At 51.7% G+C, this 20,309-nt stretch overlaps 2 protein-coding genes across 2 annotated transcripts in view; both read left to right on the top strand.

Annotated features, from left to right (window-relative positions):
• ADAMTS9 (ADAM metallopeptidase with thrombospondin type 1 motif 9) overlaps positions 1-4,981 on the top strand; it is an 85,142-nt gene extending 80,161 nt beyond the window's left edge. Inside the window, 4 exon segments of the mRNA XM_082487998.1 lie at positions 75-166; positions 2,138-2,242; positions 4,366-4,460; positions 4,794-4,981. Coding sequence (XP_082344124.1) covers positions 75-166; positions 2,138-2,242; positions 4,366-4,455 — 287 coding nt within the window. The 3' untranslated portion in view covers positions 4,456-4,460; positions 4,794-4,981.
• Positions 4,982-18,798: 13,817 nt separating this feature from the next.
• The window catches only part of PRICKLE2 (prickle planar cell polarity protein 2), a gene marked incomplete at its 5' end in the record, with an annotated part of 110,459 nt that continues 108,948 nt past the window's right edge, over positions 18,799-20,309 (top strand). Inside the window, 2 exons of the mRNA XM_082487976.1 lie at positions 18,799-18,840; positions 19,242-19,327. Of these exons, the coding sequence (XP_082344102.1) occupies positions 18,799-18,840; positions 19,242-19,327 (128 nt within the window). The remainder of the gene's footprint in view (positions 18,841-19,241; positions 19,328-20,309) is intronic.

Here is a 20,309-nt window from a genome sequence, read left to right as displayed (position 1 = left end):
GAGTATGTTTACATTTATTTTGTCTCTCTCCCTGCATCTTTCTTTCCGCGTTATTCACCAACTCTTCTCCACAGCGACCGATTTACAGTTCGCACAGACACATGATGGACGACCTGTTCCTTACGCCACCGCTGGGGACTGCTACAGCGCAGCCAAATGCCCGCAGGTATTTGACAATAGCATTTCATAGGAATTGGTGCCGTTTGTTATGTTCAGGCCCTCTATTAATTACTGCTGATCACATCAGCCCAACTCCAATGAGTGTCACATTCTCATCTCAGCGGTCGGAAACTTTTCTTTTTGTCCGTGCAGAAAGGACTCTCCATTTTCCATATGGGAAAATGCCAGCTTTTTATCAGACCCGTGTCAGGACTGACTAAGGGACACTCCTCGGGGCCTCAGACAGTCGACAGTAAAGGAGAAAAGGAAGAAGAATTAAGCTGTGGGAGAAGGGCTGGACTTTGCATGCCCTTGAAGGGCAGGGGGTTCGGTTGGGGGGCAGTTGAAGGGTAGGGGGATCGGTCCGTGGCAGGGATGGTGGAAATGCTGGGCTGCATCAGGCCATCGGGATGCCCTGGGACCCTGCCTCTGTGCTCCGCAGCCGCGTATCCGCTGCAACTGCTCCTTGTGGGGGTGCAAGATGGGTGAGAGAACCCCTCTGGGCGGAGAAGGCAGCAGACAGACAGCAGGACTCCTGCCACGCCAGCTCAGGGGGGAGATGCCCAAGAAGGAGAGGGGGGACAGCCTTTGCAGGGCAGGACCAGGTCGGGTTTCTGCCACCAGACCGATGGAGCCCAGCCATCAGAGACCACGGTGGAACCTGCCAGCTGCTGCCCCACCATCCCCGTGCCCTGCCACCACTCACTCCACTTCAGGGCTGGGAAGACGCTGATGAAATGAAGACGGTGCCTGCACATTGGGGCAAATCCAGCCTGGCCCAGCGCTGCGAGGTGCCTGGCCACGAAAGCATAGAGCTGAGCACAGGCTAAGTCACATCTTCAGTAGCTTTGGGAGGTGATGCAGGACATCTAGCCTATTTGCTTGGAAGAAATATGCCTTCCTGAAAGTCTCTAGGAAACTAATTAACACTGTGCTACAGGTGGCTTGCTCTGTGTCCCCAGCACACCTAGTTTTTGTGGAGCTGGGGGATGATAATTGATATGTTTGGATAGTCCAAGGTACTGGGTGGACCTTACTTGCAAAGGGCATTAAGGAGGAAGTTGCAGCAGCAGACGGCAGAGGGCAAACCTTTCCATCTCCTTCCCTCCCTACTTTCAGAGCTGACACTTTTCCGCACAGCTCAGCGGCTTAGGGATTGACTTCTTACCTCAGGAAGGCTCATGAATGTTAATATCCATCCACCTGACCCAGACAGTGTGCTCCTTGCAGAAAATCAACATTCCCAAGGCAGCAAGCGCAGGCAGCAAAGCTAACAGCCATCTGGTACCGCACGGCTCTGCTGGGCTGCGGGTCAGCCCGGGCACGTGGCCGAAGAATCCCTCCTTGGGTCCAGAAACGGGCAGGGCTGGGGGTCTGCCGCGGGGGTAAGGGGAAGGCTGGAGGCATCTGCGTTGGATGCAGGCGTAGCCCTTCATTTTCCATCCATGTTGTGCATTTTGAGAGAGGTTGGAATGAAGTGAAGGGCGTTTTTAAGAAATAAACAAATGAAAGAGTTGATTTTACTGAAGTCTGTTTTTTTTTTTAAAAAAAAAAAAAGCGCCCAGTGGAAAATAAGGAAAATAAGGACAAGTGTGCCCTCTCCAGTTGAGGAGGGAGCAGCGAGAGCAGCTGCAGTGCATCCCTGGGGTACCTCTCCCAGCAGCTGCTGGAGCACATCAGGCTCCGCAGTTTGCCATGGAAAAGCCAAGAATGCCCTCAGCCGGCAAACCACGAAAAAGCAGTGTAAAACCGAGAAAAAGCAGTGGAAACCCAAGATAAAGCCCCTCCTTCCCTGCAGCCACCAGCGAGGAGGAAATTCCTAACCCGAGACATGCTGTGATTTGTACAATATGTGCTAATCACTCTCAGAGCGGTGGAAAAAATTGAGAACGTTGTCGGCAAGATCCTGTTAGGAAGGTGACACGGTGGCAAAAGCACGGCGTTTCGGGGTAACCGAGCTCCTCTGCTTGTTTTTTAGGGTCGCTTCAGCGTAGACCTTTATGGGACAGGCCTGTCCTTAACGGGAACGGCAAAGTGGCTCTCGCAAGGGAATTACGCAGTGTCGGAAATTCAAAAATCCCCAGTAAGTTGTAATTTTAATTACGGTTGTACTTGCTCATGAGAAGTTTCTAATTGTTGTCTTTCGTGGCGACATCTTCCAAGTAGAGACTAACAAAAATCAAACATCTGACATCGGAAATGAAGCGTTGCCCATAATCGTAGGGGGGGGGTGGGGGCTCGCAGGTTTAACTTGGTGTGAGTTATTGCAATTAATTAGTGAGCCTGCTTAACCGTGAAGCTGAAAATGCTGCGTGCTGTGGGGCAGACATCTCTTTAATTAGTTGTCCAAGGTGTCCGGCATGGAGCGTGGATGACAGGGCAGGCAGGACCGGGGCGCGTGGGGTCGGAGCTACAGAGCAGGCCTCGGCCTGCCGGAGAGGGCCTGGGTGCCAGGCGAGCGTGCCCCGCGCGGCAGTTGTTCCCAAAACGTGGCTGATAAAAGTGTGGAGGACATGGACCTTTGCAATGGTCTGGGTTTATCTCCGTGGGAGAGACCCAAGTCAGCCGCGCTGCGGTGGGCCGGGGCTGCCCCACGGCTCGCTGCGCCCCGGGGCACCGTCCCCTGCGGCTGCCCGTGGCTCTGCTGACCCCGCGGCCTCCGGGTAAGCCAGGCAGGCCTTCAAAATCACTCCACAACCAAATTTGAACTTATACGGCTTAATGTGCCTGCCCATTAACCCCTCTGCCGCTGCGTGCCTTCGCCCCGTTGCTCCTGTGTCCTGTTCCGAAGTTGGAGAAACGCAGGATCGCATTTTTGGCTGTTACTTCACATGAGTCATCCGGATTGCCCCTGTTAAAACTCCCCAAAGGAGGTGACCATAATCAGTTGACAAAAACCAACTTGCAAAATATCCTCTCCTGTACCGCTTTCAGTCCCCCTGGCTCTGGGGAACCCCTTGAGCCCGTGAGCCTCATCAGTGCTGGGGCCCTTAAAGGAGAATTAAATGCCACTGGTCCCACCATGCTGCAGCAAAGCATCCTTCAGTACAGGTAGAAGAGGACCAGCACAGCCCCCCTGTGTTAGTTCTGGAAAGTGCTTTGCTGCTCTTCTCCCCTTCAGAAAGGAGAAGCCCGGGCAGCCAACTTTGGGGTTGAGGAGAGCAGACACCATCATGGCTGGCAGAATTAAAACAAACTTTAAGGGACAAGGGGTCTAAGGGACAACTCCTACCTCCATCACCCGGTGCCATCTGTCAAGGGCTGTTCCAAGGGGGTAATTGCCTGCAGGAGCAGAAGAAAGAAAGGCATAGTGAGAAGAGATGATAGCAGCCTGCTGCAATCACAGATCAATAGTGTCAAGGGCAGGATGGAGCTCGTTTAAAAATAAATGCTTTGTGCAAGCTTGTCCCGCACTTCAGTCCAATTTTCTGGTAATTGAGGGTTGAATTCCCCTCAAGGACTGTCTGTCCATTGTAATGACCAAGAGGAGAAGGACTCTGCAGAGGTGGGAGAAGGAAGGCCGGATGGAGGCATTAATCTCTCGAGCCAAGACTGGAGCTGCACCACGCTCGCTGGGCTCTCCTGGAGACCGGGCCCACCCCAGGACCACTCCGTGTCTTCCTGTGTCTCTTCTGGCTGTGGAAATGCAGAGCTGAGGAGGGGCGGCACTTTAGCAAGTGGCATAGCCTCACTCCATCGCTTTCCCTCTCCTCTCGGCTCTGGAGCCACTCCAGGCCTTTCCCTTCCAAATGGATGTTTCTTGGTACTGCCTACGAATATCCTTCCTGTGCCCTTCACGTGCTCCAGCACAGCTGAGGAGCTGTTATTGTCTAGATGGGGTTTTGCTCTTGCGTGAGCCAAGTTTTCCGCTCGTTACAGTTATTCACTGTGGGGCAAATTGGAGAAAGCAAATACCCTTGAGATACCCCTCCAAATGGCCTTCTCCTTGGGCATCTCTCAATGGAACAAATCACAACTACCCTTTCTTATTTGTGTTCACCATCTGATCTGATAGCACTAAAGGGAATTACATTTGCATACGTTTAAATGTAATGGGGATTTTGTAGATTGATTTAGGCATAATTTGTTTTCCTTCCAAGAGGTTTTCTATTAAAACCCCTGGCTAGAATATCCCGGATCTGGCCCTTTCACAGCAGAGAGTTCCCGAGCCCTTACGTGAGATGTTATTTCTGATTTTGCCTGCAGGATGGTACCAAAGTAGTAGGAAAATGCGGCGGCTACTGTGGGAAGTGTACTCCATCATCTGGAACAGGCCTCGATGTTCAGGTGTTATAGCGATGGTGAGTTCCCAGCTGCTTCTGCGTGACGGGAAATCTTCCCAAAAACATCCTGCAGGAGCACATCAGGCCACGCTTGCAAAAGCACTCGTGCATTGAGTGCATCGGTGACGACCACCCACCCCACGCAGCATCCGGGGAGCGATGGGATGCTGGGCTCCCAGTCCTCGCTTCCCCCAGTAACCCTTACGGGTATAACGCTGTCAACTGGAAAGGCGCTTCCCACCTCGCTGGTACCCGCTTTGGCTCCGCTCTCGTGCCCATCTCTCCAGTTACAGGTTTCAGAGGCGAAGATGATGATCAGACTCTAATGTGCACATTGTCTGTGTTTTCCAGGTTCTGGGAGAGCGGCCAGCGGAGAGGAGACGGATGAAGGATAGCGATGCAATACCTCTGCCTTCCACTTTTTTATCTGTTTATGTGTGTATATAGATCGCATATTCTTAATGTACAGTATAATATTTATGTTTGGAATTATTTATTTTGATTTAATATTTTTGTACGTAAAATCATTATATTAAGGCTGCTTTTACTGTTTTTATTTTTTATTGTTAAATCCTGCAGTCAAACCACTGCATTTTTGCGTACTCTACATTATATGTAGCATTATGACAAGTGATACTTTATTGTCACTGTATTCAGTTGTTTACTTTCAATCAGTAATTTTCCTTCAGTTACGGGCTGCTTTGGCCCTCTACGGTGCTACACAATCTGCATAGGGGTATTTTTGGCATTTCAATCTGTCTTTATGTAAGGAAAATAGACAAAATGTGCTTAAATTTTATTTTAGGGATTAGGCCGACAGCACTCAAGGAAAACGTGACAGTGAATACAGTGCTAGTTGCATTAGCAATCTTTATCTTTTAGGTATGTTTTGAATTTCACATGACCTCTGTGGCCAGTGCTAAAAGCACTGGTTTGGTGCTAACATGGTATTTATTAATGCTCTGTAGTTTTAGTTAATCCGGTGCCTTTATCAGTGAAAAAGGGAAGAAAGCAGAAAAAATTGTCAGGCGATTCGAATGAATTAAGATTTACCCCAGGTCTAGCAAAATTCCTGCAGATGAATCTTCAGCTCCAGCCCCCTTTTTTTTTTTTTTCTGTAGGGCTCTGAAGTGAACTCACTTTTTTTTAAAAAAAACCCACATATTTGTCTTCTGATTGCATGTGCCACCGTGCTTCCTGGCTCCATCTGGAAGCGGGGTATTAACTCATCCCAGGCAGGCTCATCAGGCCATATGTTTCCCTGGGCTGCGCGCTGAGAAGCGCTGCAGTTTCTTACGGCGCCGTTGTCACGAAATCCTAACGCCAAGCCGAAAGCATCCCCTGCCGTGCTATCGGACCGCGGGGGGCTGCGGCAGGGGACGGGGGACAGCACGCCCAGCCAAGCCGCCCCTTCCTCTTGGCTGGGGGACTCCACTGCGGGCACCTGCAGCGTTTCCCCGGCTTCCTACTCGCTCGCAGACCATCTGCAAAGGGAGGCTTCAGCGCCGGCTCTGCCTCATCTCAACAAGATCGCTCTGTACTTACGGATAACGCTGCCCACCCCCCCACCCCCCCCTTCAAAAACAGGCTGCTTTACGCCTACTTCTGTGTTGCTTCAGATCTTCCTGGTAAGGCATCTGCGCTCCTTGCCCATCCGCCAGCCCGCGTACAACCAGACCTTTAGCGCTGTATTTTTTTTTTTTTCTTTAAATATAAATTAGGAGACGTCTCCCATAGGCGCCGAACGCGGCTGTGCGATGGCCCCCGCCTGTACATAGCCCACCGCTTGTGCCACGCCATGTCTTGGCAGAGCTTCGTAGCACGTCGAACGGGGGTGATGTGACCAGATTATTTTTGTAGTCTATGACTATGACCCTTATCTCTTTCTCCGCAATTTTACTTAGCGATAGGAAGACGCTGCCCTTTCGCCTTACATACCGGGGCAGCCGGGAGCACAAAGTACAAGGAAAGGATGCTTTTCAGCACAAAATTGCCTGCAGTTTGGAAAACTAAAGTCTTGCAGATAAGTCTCGCAATTTTGGATGCCAATAGTTAACAAACGCAACCTCAGGATCTTGTGTGAGTCTCCCCAAAGGCTGTGTAATCGGTTTCAAAACAGGCGGATCAATAGTGATAAAGGACCCGATCCCCGGATTCATAACCCGTGCCTGCGCCGGGCTGTTGTTCAGCCTTCAGAGGGAAACCCGTCAGGCTGACAGTGGGGGATCGACCCGCTCCCCCCAGCTGGGAGACCTCTCGCGGGCGAGCAGGGCTGTCTTACAGCCCCGCAGCTCAAGAACCGGTGCTCTGCACTTATTCTGCGTGTGCCTCTGCTGCTCTTCAGACTTAGAGGAAAGAATGAGGCTCTTACCCATAATTTGGGGGTTTGTTTTTTGGCTTAATAGCGCATAAGTAGATGTGATCGTATCTTAGACAGACTGTTTTTTCACCTACGTTGTATGTCTATGCATAACTAATAAATTCTACCGTTCGGAGACAAATGCCAAAAATACCATTTCAAAGGTGAAAGAAAAGAAAAGGGACAAAGGGAAAGGGGGAAAGGGAAAGGGAAAGGGAAAAAGGGAAAGAGAAAGAGGAAAAAGGGAAAGGAGTAGTAGTGGAATAGTGATTTTTTTTAATGATAATTGCTTATGTATAACTTCTGTAGGGGAAAAGGGAAAATTGCACTATGAACTTTAGAAAGAAACAGTGGTGCTTAGAAAATACAGGCTTATTATATTTTCTCTAATGAAGTGAATGGCTATTTATAAAAAGAAATATTATTTTGACCTGTACACATTCATTTCTACCATATAGTTTCGTAGCAGCTATTAACAGAGAAAGAGAAACCTAAAAAAAAAATATTAAATAAACTATAAGGGAAAAAAATGATAGAGCACTGATCCTGTGGTTCATTAATGGGCTTCGTTAAATAGGAACAGACTTTGAGGACCAGAGACATTAGACATTTCTTGTTCAGGAAACAACTCTGGGTTTTGTATATCAATGCCATTATTTTTCTACAAACTAGGGGTTTTTTTGCAAGCACTTTCCTGTACAGTGTTTCTTTTCTTTCTGCTTATACTCAAAAGGAAATGAAAAGACCTGTAAGACATGTCTGTACGGTCTTTCTGCATTTGCCATCGTATTTCAATACCTGTGTGCTATTATAGAGGCAAAATACTTTGTACACAAGGGAATAATACAGTGAATGGTAAACATTCCTTTCTGTGCTGGTGTTTATTTCCAAGCTTTGGGTTCCTTGTTTGATTGTCCCATGCAAAAGGAACGAGGGAAGGCAATAATAATGTTGTTTATGTGGAGCCCTGCTCCAAGCCCACGTTGGAGTCTGTGGACCAGGGACCATCTGGGAGAATGGCCATGGCCGTCCACTCATGTCCTGCCGGTCGGATGGACTGATGCTCCCCAATTTCTGTCCGGGAGAGGAGTGCCCCAAGGTACAAAACATACACAAGCGCATCTCAGAGGTGCCCCGTGCACTACTCGGATGTGCCCGGTGACCGGCTGGTGCTGCCATCCACGCACCAGGGACGTCCCTGCCATGGGACGATAAGGGACCCAAACGGTTCATTTTGCAAATGTTTGTGGAGGATGAGCTGGGATACTGGACCTGGTCCACACAGCTCGCAGGGCTATTTAAAGAAATCTGGGGTGAAAAAAAAGTAAAAATTGACTTTTCTAAGTTTGAAAAAATAGTATCAAATATACAAGACAATTCAGGTAGAAGAAATTTGGGTTAAAAGGAAGCAAACGTGGGGACCGGCTCCCAGGAGGGCAACCAGGTGACAAACTGCAGCCAGTCTTACATCGCCCCTGCCCCAGAGGCTGCAGGGAAGAGTGAAGAAGTGGCATTCTTCTGTCCTCCTGTCCTGGTTTGAGGTAAAACAGACCCAATTTTGTTCAGTAACTTCGCTTCTTAGCTGGGCCTCTTCTAACAACTACCACGACACCTCCCTTGTACCTTCCTCTTGCTTTGCCTCGGAAAATGCAGCAGGTCTCTCAGCGCTGGCAGCTCCGGCCTTTTCCAGCTTCTGTGTTTTTAATCCAAAAGGAGAGAGGATAACTTTCTCATGCTGTCAGATGCAGAAAACAGAACCTGCAGTATTTCAAAAGCTTGATTCTTAGTTTAAATGGCCAATATCTTAAAGGTGTCTTTCCTTTCTATCATTTATCCTTAATAAATGATTACAAAGACACTGAATGTGGGCTGCTGCGGAATTAAGGCAAGAGGGGGTTGGTGCACAGCTCCTGAATCCTATTTAGCCTTCCAGCCCTGTAAAACGAAAGGGTCATTTTAACACTTTTGATGCTTAGGTCCAGTTATTCTACGGAAATTACAGCGCTCTTCTTCAGCCTCGTTGTACAGCACATCAGGACTAATTGCTCCAGAGACAGAGGTGATTGCTTCATCTCTTCAGTGTTCTCTTCTGCCCAAATAATGGGCATTTTTTCCTCTATAGAAAAATAAAAGGCATTTTGTTGAAAACTCACGTCTCAAGGAGATAGTCTTAAATCAGGACATTTGCTAGAAAACCTTCTTCTCCCGCATAGCCATGCTTTGAAAATCGTATTGAAAAATGGGGAGAGGCAGAAAAGACCAAGGAGGGCAGTCTGGACTTGAAAGACAATCGTCTTCCACTGAGGCACTTCCAGACCTGGTCTAGTGGGTCTTTCCAACACCACTCCTCTTCCCAAACAGACAATTGTGGGCTGACTTAGAGAAAACGTTTCTACCGGGGGAACAGCGTTGAGGCGAGACAGTTCTCCCGTCTGCCAGGCAAAGGCACAGAAATTCAACCCAACTCAGGAGTCCTTAACAGCTGAAGCAGCTCAGCCTACGTGGTAAGTTCGCCCATCGCTTGAACTCTTCAAATGAAGGACTCTTCAAATCAAGTCTTTTTAAAAAATATATTCGAGTTCACCCAGAAGTCACTAACCTTAGTAGCTGTTGGTCATTTAGCGGGAGGGGATGAGTCCCTTTGCAGTACAAATTCCTGGAGGCACCTCTTGCATTGTGCAGGAGGAAGGAGCCGATGGGCAGAAGCGGTGCCTGTCAGTCTCACTCCAGTGTTTTCCGAGTATTTTTGCCTGCACTGGAGTAATGCAGGCGATCAGAATTGTAGCCTTCCAGAAGCAGCTTTAGTTGACGAGTTTCTAACCTCTCTTTGCAATAGCGAGGTGAAGAATGCTAAAGAGTTATTTTTGGCCTTCGCAGAAGAGTCTGAGTTTCCACTTCAAAGTTGGCTTAATTTTTCAGCTATTTTATATTACCAAACATAAGGCACAGTTTTTGAAAAATCAAAGCGAGAAGACAATAGTGTTTTGACCTAACCCATATGCTTTTTATACTTTATTTCCTGGAGGTTTTTTGGTTTGTTTGTTCCAATTAAAAAAAAAAAAAAAACAACCAAACAAACAAACAAAAACGCCACAACAAACCTGTGAAATTTTCCATGAAATGACTTCTGCCTCTCTCTAGTTATAAATATTATTTCTGAAGTGTTTGGAGACATGATGTGTTGACTGTAAGCACAGTAGGCACATCTGATGTAGGTACCATTTTAAGCCGAGGGAAAGTAGAAATACACTTCTTTGTGGAGTTGATTCGGGTCCTTCGAGGCAGTGGTTGGATATGAAGCGCAGAGGCTGAGGCCATGCACATCAACCCAGTTCCACCAGGAAAAGCTCAGTTCTGCTGGGAGTATAAGAGCCCAAATGGTTTCCACATTACATCTCCTCGCAGGCTCAGGCACATGCCGAGCCTTAATGCTCCTGCTGGATCTGAGCCGCCGGCAGTGATATCAAGCTGCGGCTACTTAAACATTTGTTGGTAGTCGGTGTCTCCGTCTCTGAGAAGACAGCGTGAGGAGAAGAGCCAGAAGTCTGGAGGAATCCCGGAATACAAACCCCTTTGTACGCAGGGCAGAGGGTGCAGGGGGAGGCAGGGCTCTGCCTATTTTCTCCCTTAAAATCATTTCTTGGCTCCATTCAGATGCTTATAATTTCTTCATCCTTCTTTAATCTGTGACTACATTTCAGGCGAGCAATTAAATTAATCAGGTCTTTGTGGCATTGTCCTTTACTAATCCATCCTCGCTGCCTTGCTGACCTTTCTCTTTGAAGCTATTCACGGCTTACAGCCCGCCTGCCCCCACCCCCACGCAGAAAGGAGTATGTGCTGTGAAATGCTTTAATTGCTCCGGCTCAGGGTAGCGGGCAAAGCGGGGATGGCTCCCTGCGAACCGGCAAGAGCAAACGCGCCCAGGTTAGACCCGCGATAAAGGTCTTGGCGACTGGCAAATATGAGCGGGGCACTTATTCTCTCCCATGCCCGCGTAATTCCCCCGGCAGACGTGAGCGAAGCCGCCTGCAGCAAAGGATGCGAGCAGGTACCAGCTGCTGCCAGAGGCTGGAGCTCTGGCCTCGTGCATGGCTTGGGATGAAGCTGTCTCAGCTGCAGGTCTCAGGTTGGAGCGGCCCTTTGGAGCAGGGGCCGGATTTGCGGTGTCGGGAGCATGCAGCGGTGCACTTGCCCCCGGGGCCGGCGCCTCGCCGGAGCTTGGCTCGAACAAACGCGTACCCACGGGTGGCAATCTGGCCCTGCTTGAGAAAGCGCGGCTACGGACGAAACGCACCCGCATTAGCTGAACCGGCAAATTAACCGCGTATGGCGGGGGCCAAGCTGCTGGAAGGAGGTGTAGTCCAGCGGCCCCCGCGGAGGTTTGCTTCCTGGCAGCGGCAGGGAATAGCACGGCGAGTCTACGCCTCGGGAGAGCAGAAGAAGCCAGCGGCCTCTCTTCCCGCCCGCGCTGGGGCTCAGCTGCTGGAAGACTTTGCCGTCTTCCTCTCTCCTTCACTGCTCTCTTCCCGGGGGATCCCTGGGCAGACCAGGTGTCTTCAAAGCCAGGTGGCTGGGGGGACAATCCACCCGGGTCAGCGGCACAGATGATCTCAGGAAACCTCAGCCAAGGGCATTACACCAGAGCTCTCTGCTGACTCCCGCTTGAGCTTCTGTCCCCATCCCGGTGGGGCAAATCATGGAATAGAATCAGAGAATCATTTTGGTTGGAAGAGACCTTTAAGATCACCAAGTCCAACCGTTAACCCAGCACCGCCAAGTTCCCACTAAACCGTGTCCCTAAATGCCACATCTACGCGTCTTTTAAACACCTCCGGGGATGGCGGCACAACCGCTTCCCCGGGCAGCCTGCTCCAACGCTTGATAAGCCTTTTGGTGAAGGAATTTTTCCTAATATTCAATTTAAACCTCCCCTGGTGCAAGTTGAGGCCACTTTCTCTTGTCCTATCGCCTGTTCCTTGGGCGAAGAGACCGACCCCCCCCTCGCTACCCCCTCCTTTCAGGGAGCTGTAGGGAGCAATAAGGTCTCCCCTCAGCCTCCTTTTCTCCAGGCTGAACAACCCCAATGTAGAGATGCTGCCTCTCCGACCACTTTTTTTAGAGATGTTCCCAAATTCTGCTCATGGGATTGCACAAAGCGGGGTGTCTTAAAGTCCTTCCAACAGCTCCTGTCATCGTCTACAGCTTCATCCCGCCCTAGATGGAAAAGGCAGCGGGTGTGCCTTGTGCTGGTGCGTAGCTCGCCTGGAATAACCCCTGGGAGCTGCACGCCCGCCGCGGGAGAGGCTGCCTTCCCGAGGTGCCCGAGGTAATCTGATAACACCCTCCTCTTCGTCAGCTTTCCTCCACGTTGTGCAAGTGGCAGGTGAAGCTTCCCAGATATGACTTGCATCCAGATTTCAGAAATGGCTTTTTCCCATTTGATCATTCCCAATGGCCTGAGCCTTTCAAGAGCCTAAATGTACGGAAGCATTTAAATCGGGAGTATGGGAAGCTTTAGACAGCAAGTAGGTCCTGGGCTGTTTGCCTTGGCCAAAGAACAGGTATTTCCAGGAGGCGAAAACAGCACAAATGTAAAACCTGAAAAATTCATGGCCAGAAGAGAAACCATTTCTGGCATCTTAGGGACCATAGCCAGAGTTTTCTGAATTTTCCCTACCTACCTTCTGCCTGATTTGAGCTGCCGCCCCGCCACAACCACTGGCAGTCTGCTTTTCTCGGGTATCTCACTCGCCTATTTATCAGCAGGTTTCAATCCTGTGAAACGGGAAGAAAAAGGCAATTTTCTTTTCCCCTAATGAGAAGAGACAATAAAGCAGCTTTAAAAAAAAATAAATAAAAGGACCTTTCCCACCTGTAGGGTGGCAAATGCATAATTAATGTGAGGGACAGAACAACATCTGTGATGCTTCCAGGGCCGGATGGCTTCAGTCCCGACAGCTCACCTCCTGCCTCGGCTGCCGACACTTGCGTCTCTGCGAATCACCCCACAGAGGTTTGGGTTTTTTCTTATTTTCAGGAATGGTTCTGAAAAGTAAAAGTAGCATGGAAGGAGTGCGGATTTACAGCGTAAAGCAAATAATTCTGCTGGATCGCAAGAAAGCTCGAGGGAGTGAGGGAGGGGTAGTAGAAAATTACTTGTTGCTATAGCGCAGGGAGGTTTTGTGCAAATTGGCAGAGCCCCACTTGATTGCTTTGTTTAGCCTCAAATTGCGAAGCATTAAGGAACTGCATGAACCGGGGCCATCTACCACCCACCTCCCCTCAAGGAGAGGCGAGGTAGGGCTGCGCCTGGGGAGTCTTGAGCCTGACAGCGAAGAAATCCAGTTCTGGGAAAAAGCTGCAGCCCTGTCATTTCGGGGAGCGGGTAACAGCCTGCAAGGACGAGGAGGGGGCCTGGAAGAGGAGCAGGAGGGAGGGGAGCGGGGCGGCAATCGGGATGCTCTCAGCGCCCGGCACAGCCCGCATCCCAGTGCTGGTACACCGCTGCACTGGAACCAGAGGCTGGGGGAGCCCGGGGTCCCCCCAGCACCCCAGGAGTGCTCAGCCTGCCCAGTTATAGAGGGGCTGGGGCCTTTTTTTGGGGGGGAGGGGGGGGATAAGCTTTATTTACCCACTTGGCTCTGCATTTCATAGCAGGTGCTGCTCTCCACAGAGCGGGACTAGGCTGCAAGTTTTTATTGGTGTGGACTCCAACTCCCAAATGCTATTTACGGGGAAATTGAAGACCGCCTTCAAAATTAACAATAGATGGCTATAAATCTTACTCAGTTACCTAGCAACTAACACAATAAAATCCTAAGGTTAAAAGGAGAAGGGTTATTTGGAGATACCTTGGGGAGTACATAATGGCCATTTGCATTCCTGGGTGGGAGGACCAAAAAGAAATAATCTTGGGATATTTACAAATTACTGTATTGATGAAGGAAAAAAGGTGAAATTACGCAGTGCGGCTTTAATCAAAATACCTCGGAACTGACAAATCTAACAAAAAAATAGTAGTCAAATGGCTGTGATAAAGAGCACTTGGAAAATGTACAGCGATCTGCAGAAATGATGGAAGGGTTTTGTTAAGTTGCTAAACCCACTTTGTTACTGTTTCTGACAACTGAAGTGTGTGTACCGCAGACTAACAGTGTAATAAATGTTCAAAGTGAATTCGACCGGTATGTGCCTGATGGAATATGCCCTAGAAAAACCTACGCAGTGCAAAAAAAATTTAAAACTGAAGTAACATAGCATGATTCATCCCGGCCTGGGTTCCTGTTATGCACAGCACAGATTGAAATTCCATATCCCCACCTCAAACTGGGGTTTATGCACAGTCTTTTCTGCCTGCAGTAATTACAAATCTCGAAGCCGGAATGAGCGGAAACTCTGAATTGTTTCCCTCCTAAAAGACCCTCATGAGGGCACGTTTACCCAGGAAGGAGGAGGCTTGGTGGAAGAACCATGCAGTAAAATAGCTGCCTGGTCCCCAGCACGCTCCTTCAGCAGCTGTGGCTCTTAGAGGCATTTTTGAAGCCCTCCTTTTGTTGTTGAAAGGCTTCAGACAATAACTGCCTAATAACAGTCAGACGTTTGTTACCTTCGGGGTACTAGATGGCGACAGGATCATGCGGAGTTGTAATTCACCTGCACGGGCTGCTGGCAGGAGGAAGCACGAGGGGACTGACTCTGTAACAGCCAAATTCACCTTGACATCGCAGAGGGGAGAAACGTATGGGTCCAGCCGACACAACGAGAGCTGCTTTCTGCCTTGTTGCAGTGTTATCTGTAGCGGTACTGCTGCCCCAGCGCTGACAGTCAGGGCTGGACCGTAGGAGGCAGAGGGGTGTCAGAGCTGACGGAGGGATGCTAAGAGCTTTCTGCAGGTATTTTGGAGGTGATTTCCTAACATGAGGCGTGGTTTGCAGGACAGAAGAGCTGGGGACACTTCCCTGGAAAGACTAGCAAGCTTTCCTGGCTCTGTACACAGAAGCCTTGTGTCTGCCAGCTAACTCCCGTCCAGAGGTGCTGGGCCAGAGCTTGCGGCAGAGACTCCATGGTCTTTGGTGGCACAAGTTGTCCCCATATTTCCCATCCGCTGGTTGCAGCTACTGCTGTGGACCTGCAGCTCCTCTGCCTGGCTGGCAAGAACTGCCCACTGGGCTGGGACACGAGTGACTCCGCTGCTGCTGCTGCTGCTCAAGCTGGTGACCCAACGGTGATGGAGGTCACCAGGACAGCAAGAGCCCTAATGGCAGCTCCTCCACCTGCAGCAGTGGGGCATGTGACAAGGTGCAACTCGGCAGAGCCGCGAGGTTGGGCACATACCCTGGGACCAGGCAAGCAGAACAGCTCTGCAGCAACATGGGCTGCTTCTTTCCACCTTCTGCTGCCAGAGGCTGAATTTGCTTGAAGAAGTGCCTTTATGTGAGCAGGAGGCATAGCGCATTGGGCATGTTGGACTTTTAGATGGTCACGGGGCTTGTGACCAGACCTGTGGAGCCATGATGGCTAGCGCAGCCTGGGTCCACTGCGGCCACTGCAGCGCCTGCCCTGCATCCAGGGCTGCTCCCCTGCACGGATCCCACATCAGCCCGGGCACCACCTACTCCCATAGAGGCAACTAATGCAGGAGATGTATTTTACCTTTCCCTGAGCTCCTGATTTTATTCATAATTATTTCTGTAATATCAGGTACAACAGGGAGCAGGAAAAGAAGACCATTTCTGTCATTTCCCTCCTCTCGGCCATCCGTAACTTCAAAAGGGAGCAGGGTCCTTCTCACGGTGCGTGAACAGAGAAAACTGGGGTTTAAACTGGTTTAGTCATGAGAAGGGCTGGAAGAAGTGTCATCTCTAGGCATGTTTGGTTGAAACAGAAATGGGAGGGGAAGATGACGTATGGAACAATTTAAGTGACAGCAGAAACAATAATTTGTCAGACAAACTGTCTGGCATATATTATCCGTGTGTCTCTGTTTCTGAGCCTATTTGACAGCAGTATCTGACACCCCCCACCTCCAAGCTGAGTCTGTCTCCTCTGGAGAGGAAGATCTACGTGTTCATAAAACGAAAAAATATAAAACCCCCTTTTGAAATTACCTCTCATGGTAGCACAGGTAGGGCTGGAGCTGTGTTGCTGTCCCCTGCCCGCCCAGCCATGCCAGGATGTGTGCATCATCCCCTTTGAACATGGTGAGAACAAGGGAGTGGGAGTTTATTTCCTGAGAGATCTTTACTCTTGGCAGCTTTTCTGGGGGAGGAAAGAGAAGAGCGTTCAGGCCAGTGAGATAATGTTTCCCCTCCCTTTCCAAAACACATCCCAGAGATGATGTTCTGGCCTGGCTGTCTGCTTATGTAGATGCAGCATCTGAGCATCCCTAAAATGCGGATCGAGTCCTCCTGACTAGCCCTTCACTCGCCCTGGATGTCTTGGGCCAGAGGGAAACTGCTGTCGCCGTGAGATGTTTAGATGCCCAGGAGTCACTAAGAACCTGACTCCATCGGGGTCTTTGGTACCTGAATTTTCTTCTGGCTCTGGGTGTATGTGATTTCCCCAGCTCTCCCTGCAGCCACACCAGGGCAGCAGTAGTGAGCATCTTATCCGCATCTCTGCACTCCCAGGCTGAGCCCTCATCTTCCCTCTCCTTTCAAACACACGAGTGCAAGTCTTGATGCTCAAAGCCTTCCCTGCCTTCTGCCTGTGTATTGAGGAGTCGCCCATCAGCGTCTGCAGCATCTACTGAAACGGGGCAGGAGGATACAAGCCATTCAGGGGGGCAGGCGAATTTAGTGGCCCCATGGAGAGCCTGGGACGGAGGGAGGGGACCAACTCGCCTTGTTTTAAGAAGCCGTGTAGGACTTGCCTTTTCATCAGAAGACTGGAGCTGTGATTCAGCACAGCCACACCTCCGAGGAATTTACCCTCCAACTTTGACTTACTTTTGCTGTCTTATAGCAGATATCCTCACCAGCCCTGTTATTGAGGGCACACAGCATCTCTTGCAACAGCAAAGCAATTAAGAAGGATTTGCAGGTCACCTTTAAAGCATGTCCCACAGCACGTTGAGTCTTGCTGAAAGTCCTGTATCCAATAACGCTTTTATTTCAGCAGTTTTAATTGGAGTTTTAAACATTCCGAAACTTATGCAAGGCACCAAAAATGCTGGAGAATTTCAGGCCCTCTCTTGCACGATGCTCATTCCCTGAAATCCTCTTGACCTTCACTAGAGATATCAGTGTCTCAACACCTTCCTATTACTGTATCTGATATTAGACACAGCTTATAGGGATGTTTTAATATCAGGTCAAATCCCAGTCTGCAACCAGTTGCCCACCATGTGATGAAACCTGTGTGTATCTGAAGAGATCGCCCCCTCCCCCGAGAGTGTCTAACATATACGTGCACCACTGTATGAGCTGGAAACTGGGAGGGAAACCGAGAAGAAAAATGATGAGGAAATTTGGCAGAAGGGAGCAATGGAGGGAAGCTGGAGGGTTTTGCAAGGGTAAAAATAGCAACCACAGAAAAAGAGAGCAGGAAGGGATATCAATATTTTCTCACTGACATAAGAAAGCCTGTGAAAAAGAAGGAAAAACTTCTCCATGATAAAATTCCCTATTTTGGGGGGTTTGGTTGTGGCAGGTTTTTTTGTTTGGTTGTTGTTGGTGGTGGTGGTGGTTTGGGTTTTTTTGTTTGTTTGTTTGTGTTTTTTTTTTTTAAGGAAGACCAACATTTACAGGGGGAAAGAGTGAAAATCTCCCTGAAACTTTTGCCTGAGACTCTTCAAAAGGCAACCACACGTCTCCCAGCCTCATTTCCCTCTACTGGAGATGAAGATACAAGTGAAAAATTGACAAAAATGAGAACTGATTAAATGAAAAAAAAATAATTATCAAAGCGTTATGGTTTAAACCAGCTGTGAGGCAGCAAGGCAGAGGAACAAAGAGGCAGGGAAGGAGGGGAAGGAGATGACAGGATCTGCGAACAACCACAACCACGGGGTGAAGCTGTGAAATGCTAATGGCAAAGCTGCTCCTTCCCCAGCAGGGACGCGTTTCTGAGGACCCCCGTGCTCTGCGAAGCGTGTTGGCTGCTCCCCCTTCTCCCCGTGTGTCATTTTGCTCTGCCTTGCGCCAGATGTGCTGTTTGATTGCAAACCCCCCGGGGTACGGGCTGGCTGTTGGCCGTGGGGATGCCTTTGTAGCCCACTGTATACATGACAAGAGCAGGCTGATGCGTGGGTTGCCCCACGGCTCCTGGCCCCATCGTTCCTGGCCCACGTGTAGCTCTGGAAGGACCATGAGCTCTGTGGGTGTAACAGGTACCTCGTCTCCCAGCCCAGCAGCATCTCAGGCTGCAAATATATTTCACGTCGCTGTGTTTCTCCTGCACGCTGCTCACGTTTGTGAACTAACTCTGTTCTCCGTGACGAGGGGAAGAGCAGCCCAGCAGGAACCCGGGCAGTTTGCTCCCTGCCTTTGCCTGTGCCGGTAAAATCCCCCGCGCAGCGAAGGCTGCAGCGAGCTCAGAGCTGTAACTTCAGCGTGTGCCCCTTCAGCGCTGCACAATCCCATCTCTGCTTTTTTCCGGAGCTCGGGTATTTTTATTAACACCCCTGCTCCGGAGCGTTAGGAGTGCGCTGCGCTGCCGGCCAGAGCCGGCCGAGCGCCGTGCTCCCCGGTGCGGCGGGACAACAGCCCCGGGGAGGGTCGTTAACTCTGAAGCGGAGTGATGACAGCAGGCGCTGGGGCGCAGCGGGGCGGTAGGAGCCGGGGGCCCGCGGCGAGCCGGGGCGGGGCGGGGGGGGACGGCCACGGCCGGGCCCTCCCGGGGCGGCGCCTGCCGGGCCGAGGGGCGGGGTGAGGGGGCGGGAGCGCGGCGCGGCGGAGGGGCGGCCGCCGGCGGGGAGGGGGGGGGCGGACCGGGGCGGCCGCTGCCGCGCACTCGGGTTGGGCTGCGCTGGGCTGCGCGGAGCGCGGCGCTGCCATGTTCGGCCGCGGTTCCCGCAAGCGGCTCTCCGGCCGGTCGGTGAGTGCCCGGAGGGGGGGTGGGGGGAGTGGGTCTCTCTTCGCCCCCGTCCCGTCCCGCGGGGTGCGCACCCTCCGCCCCGCTCCAACCTGTGGCTCCCTCCCGCCGCCCTCTCCGGCTGCGCCCCCGCTGCGGGGTGTGTGTGTCTGTCCCCCCCGCCACCCCCTCCCCGAGGGCCCCTTTCTCCGGGTGTCCGCCGCCCCCCCCCCCCACGGCCCCCCCAGCGCTCCCTCCTCTCCCAGCCGGGCGGGTACCCCCTTTCCCCGGCAGTACCCCCGTTCCCCCGGGGGTGCCCCCCACCCCGGGTGCGTGTCCCCACATCCCGTCATCGTCTGTCCCGTCCCCCCCCCGCCCTCTCGCAGAAGGGGGGGTCGGGGCTGACCTCCGCGGTTTGTTTGCAGCTGACGGCGTCGGGGGAGCCGGAGCGGGGACAGCCCTGCACCACCTGCGGGGACCAGTGTCCCGGCTTCGCCCTGCACAAGTGGAGGTAAGGTCCGGCAAGACCCCCGGGTCCCCCCCCGCCCCCCCCCCTCCCCAGGGCTGCGGGACCCCGGTGGATCTCCCTCCGTCTCTCCCTCCTCTCGTGGCTGCCTCCCGACTCTGCGTGCATCCCGGGTGCAAACGTGGCTTTTTGGGGGAAGCGCTTGTGTCCCTCTGAAACGTGTTGCCCACCCTCGGGCTGGTGGTTCTGGTGACACGGGTGGGCTTGTCCGCCCCGTCGAGCAGCACGCAGGGCAGCCCGTACCCGCTGCTGGTGCGGGGCACAGCAGCATCCAGACCCGGGACTGGGGTAACTGGTTTGATAATTACCACCTCGCAGCCGATGCTCTCCCCGCTGCGCTCGGGGGCTCGTCCTGCTGCCCCGGGTCATGCCAGGGGGTGAAGCTGCCCTTGCCCAGCGAGGGACAACCTGGGCAGGCTGGGGTGGGGTGGGGCGGGGAGGGATGGGGGGATCGGGGCAGAAACGGATCTGGGCAGTTCGCAACAAACTGCTGCGTGAAACTCCTCCCATGACCCCACGGTGAGGTTTATCCCCTCTCGGTGATGCTAAGCAGAGATTTAGGTATTGAAATGCATGGGGCGTGTGTAGGGTTGAACAAGTATTTTTGGCTATTTCTGTTGTGTCTCCGTGCAAAAGGGACGGTGCTGGTGCCCAGGAGGCACGGCGAGCCCCGGCCTGGGGCTGGCTCAGCCCCTGCTCTCCTCCCCGCGTTGCGCTGCCTGGAAATGAGTTCCTGCGCACGGGCGATCTGGGACTTGCCCATATTAAATCTGGGCTGTGGGCTCTGGGAGCTGGAGCCCAGACTTAGTAGGCCAGGGAGCCCTCGGCAACCTTTTAACTTTATTTTGTAGAGTACACCCTTTTCTCCAGCATCTGCCACGCTTGATGCTCCTCCTGGCTTCTGCCCTACTTCTCGGAGCTGCGTCTCAGCAGATTAAAGCACAGGTTCCGGACAAGGAGGGGGATT

Source organism: Vanellus vanellus, assembly GCF_965231255.1.
Source record: "Vanellus vanellus genome assembly, chromosome: 9".
In the NCBI taxonomy this organism is placed as follows: Eukaryota; Metazoa; Chordata; class Aves; order Charadriiformes; family Charadriidae; genus Vanellus; species Vanellus vanellus.
This window is presented reverse-complemented; position numbering and strand designations above follow the sequence as displayed.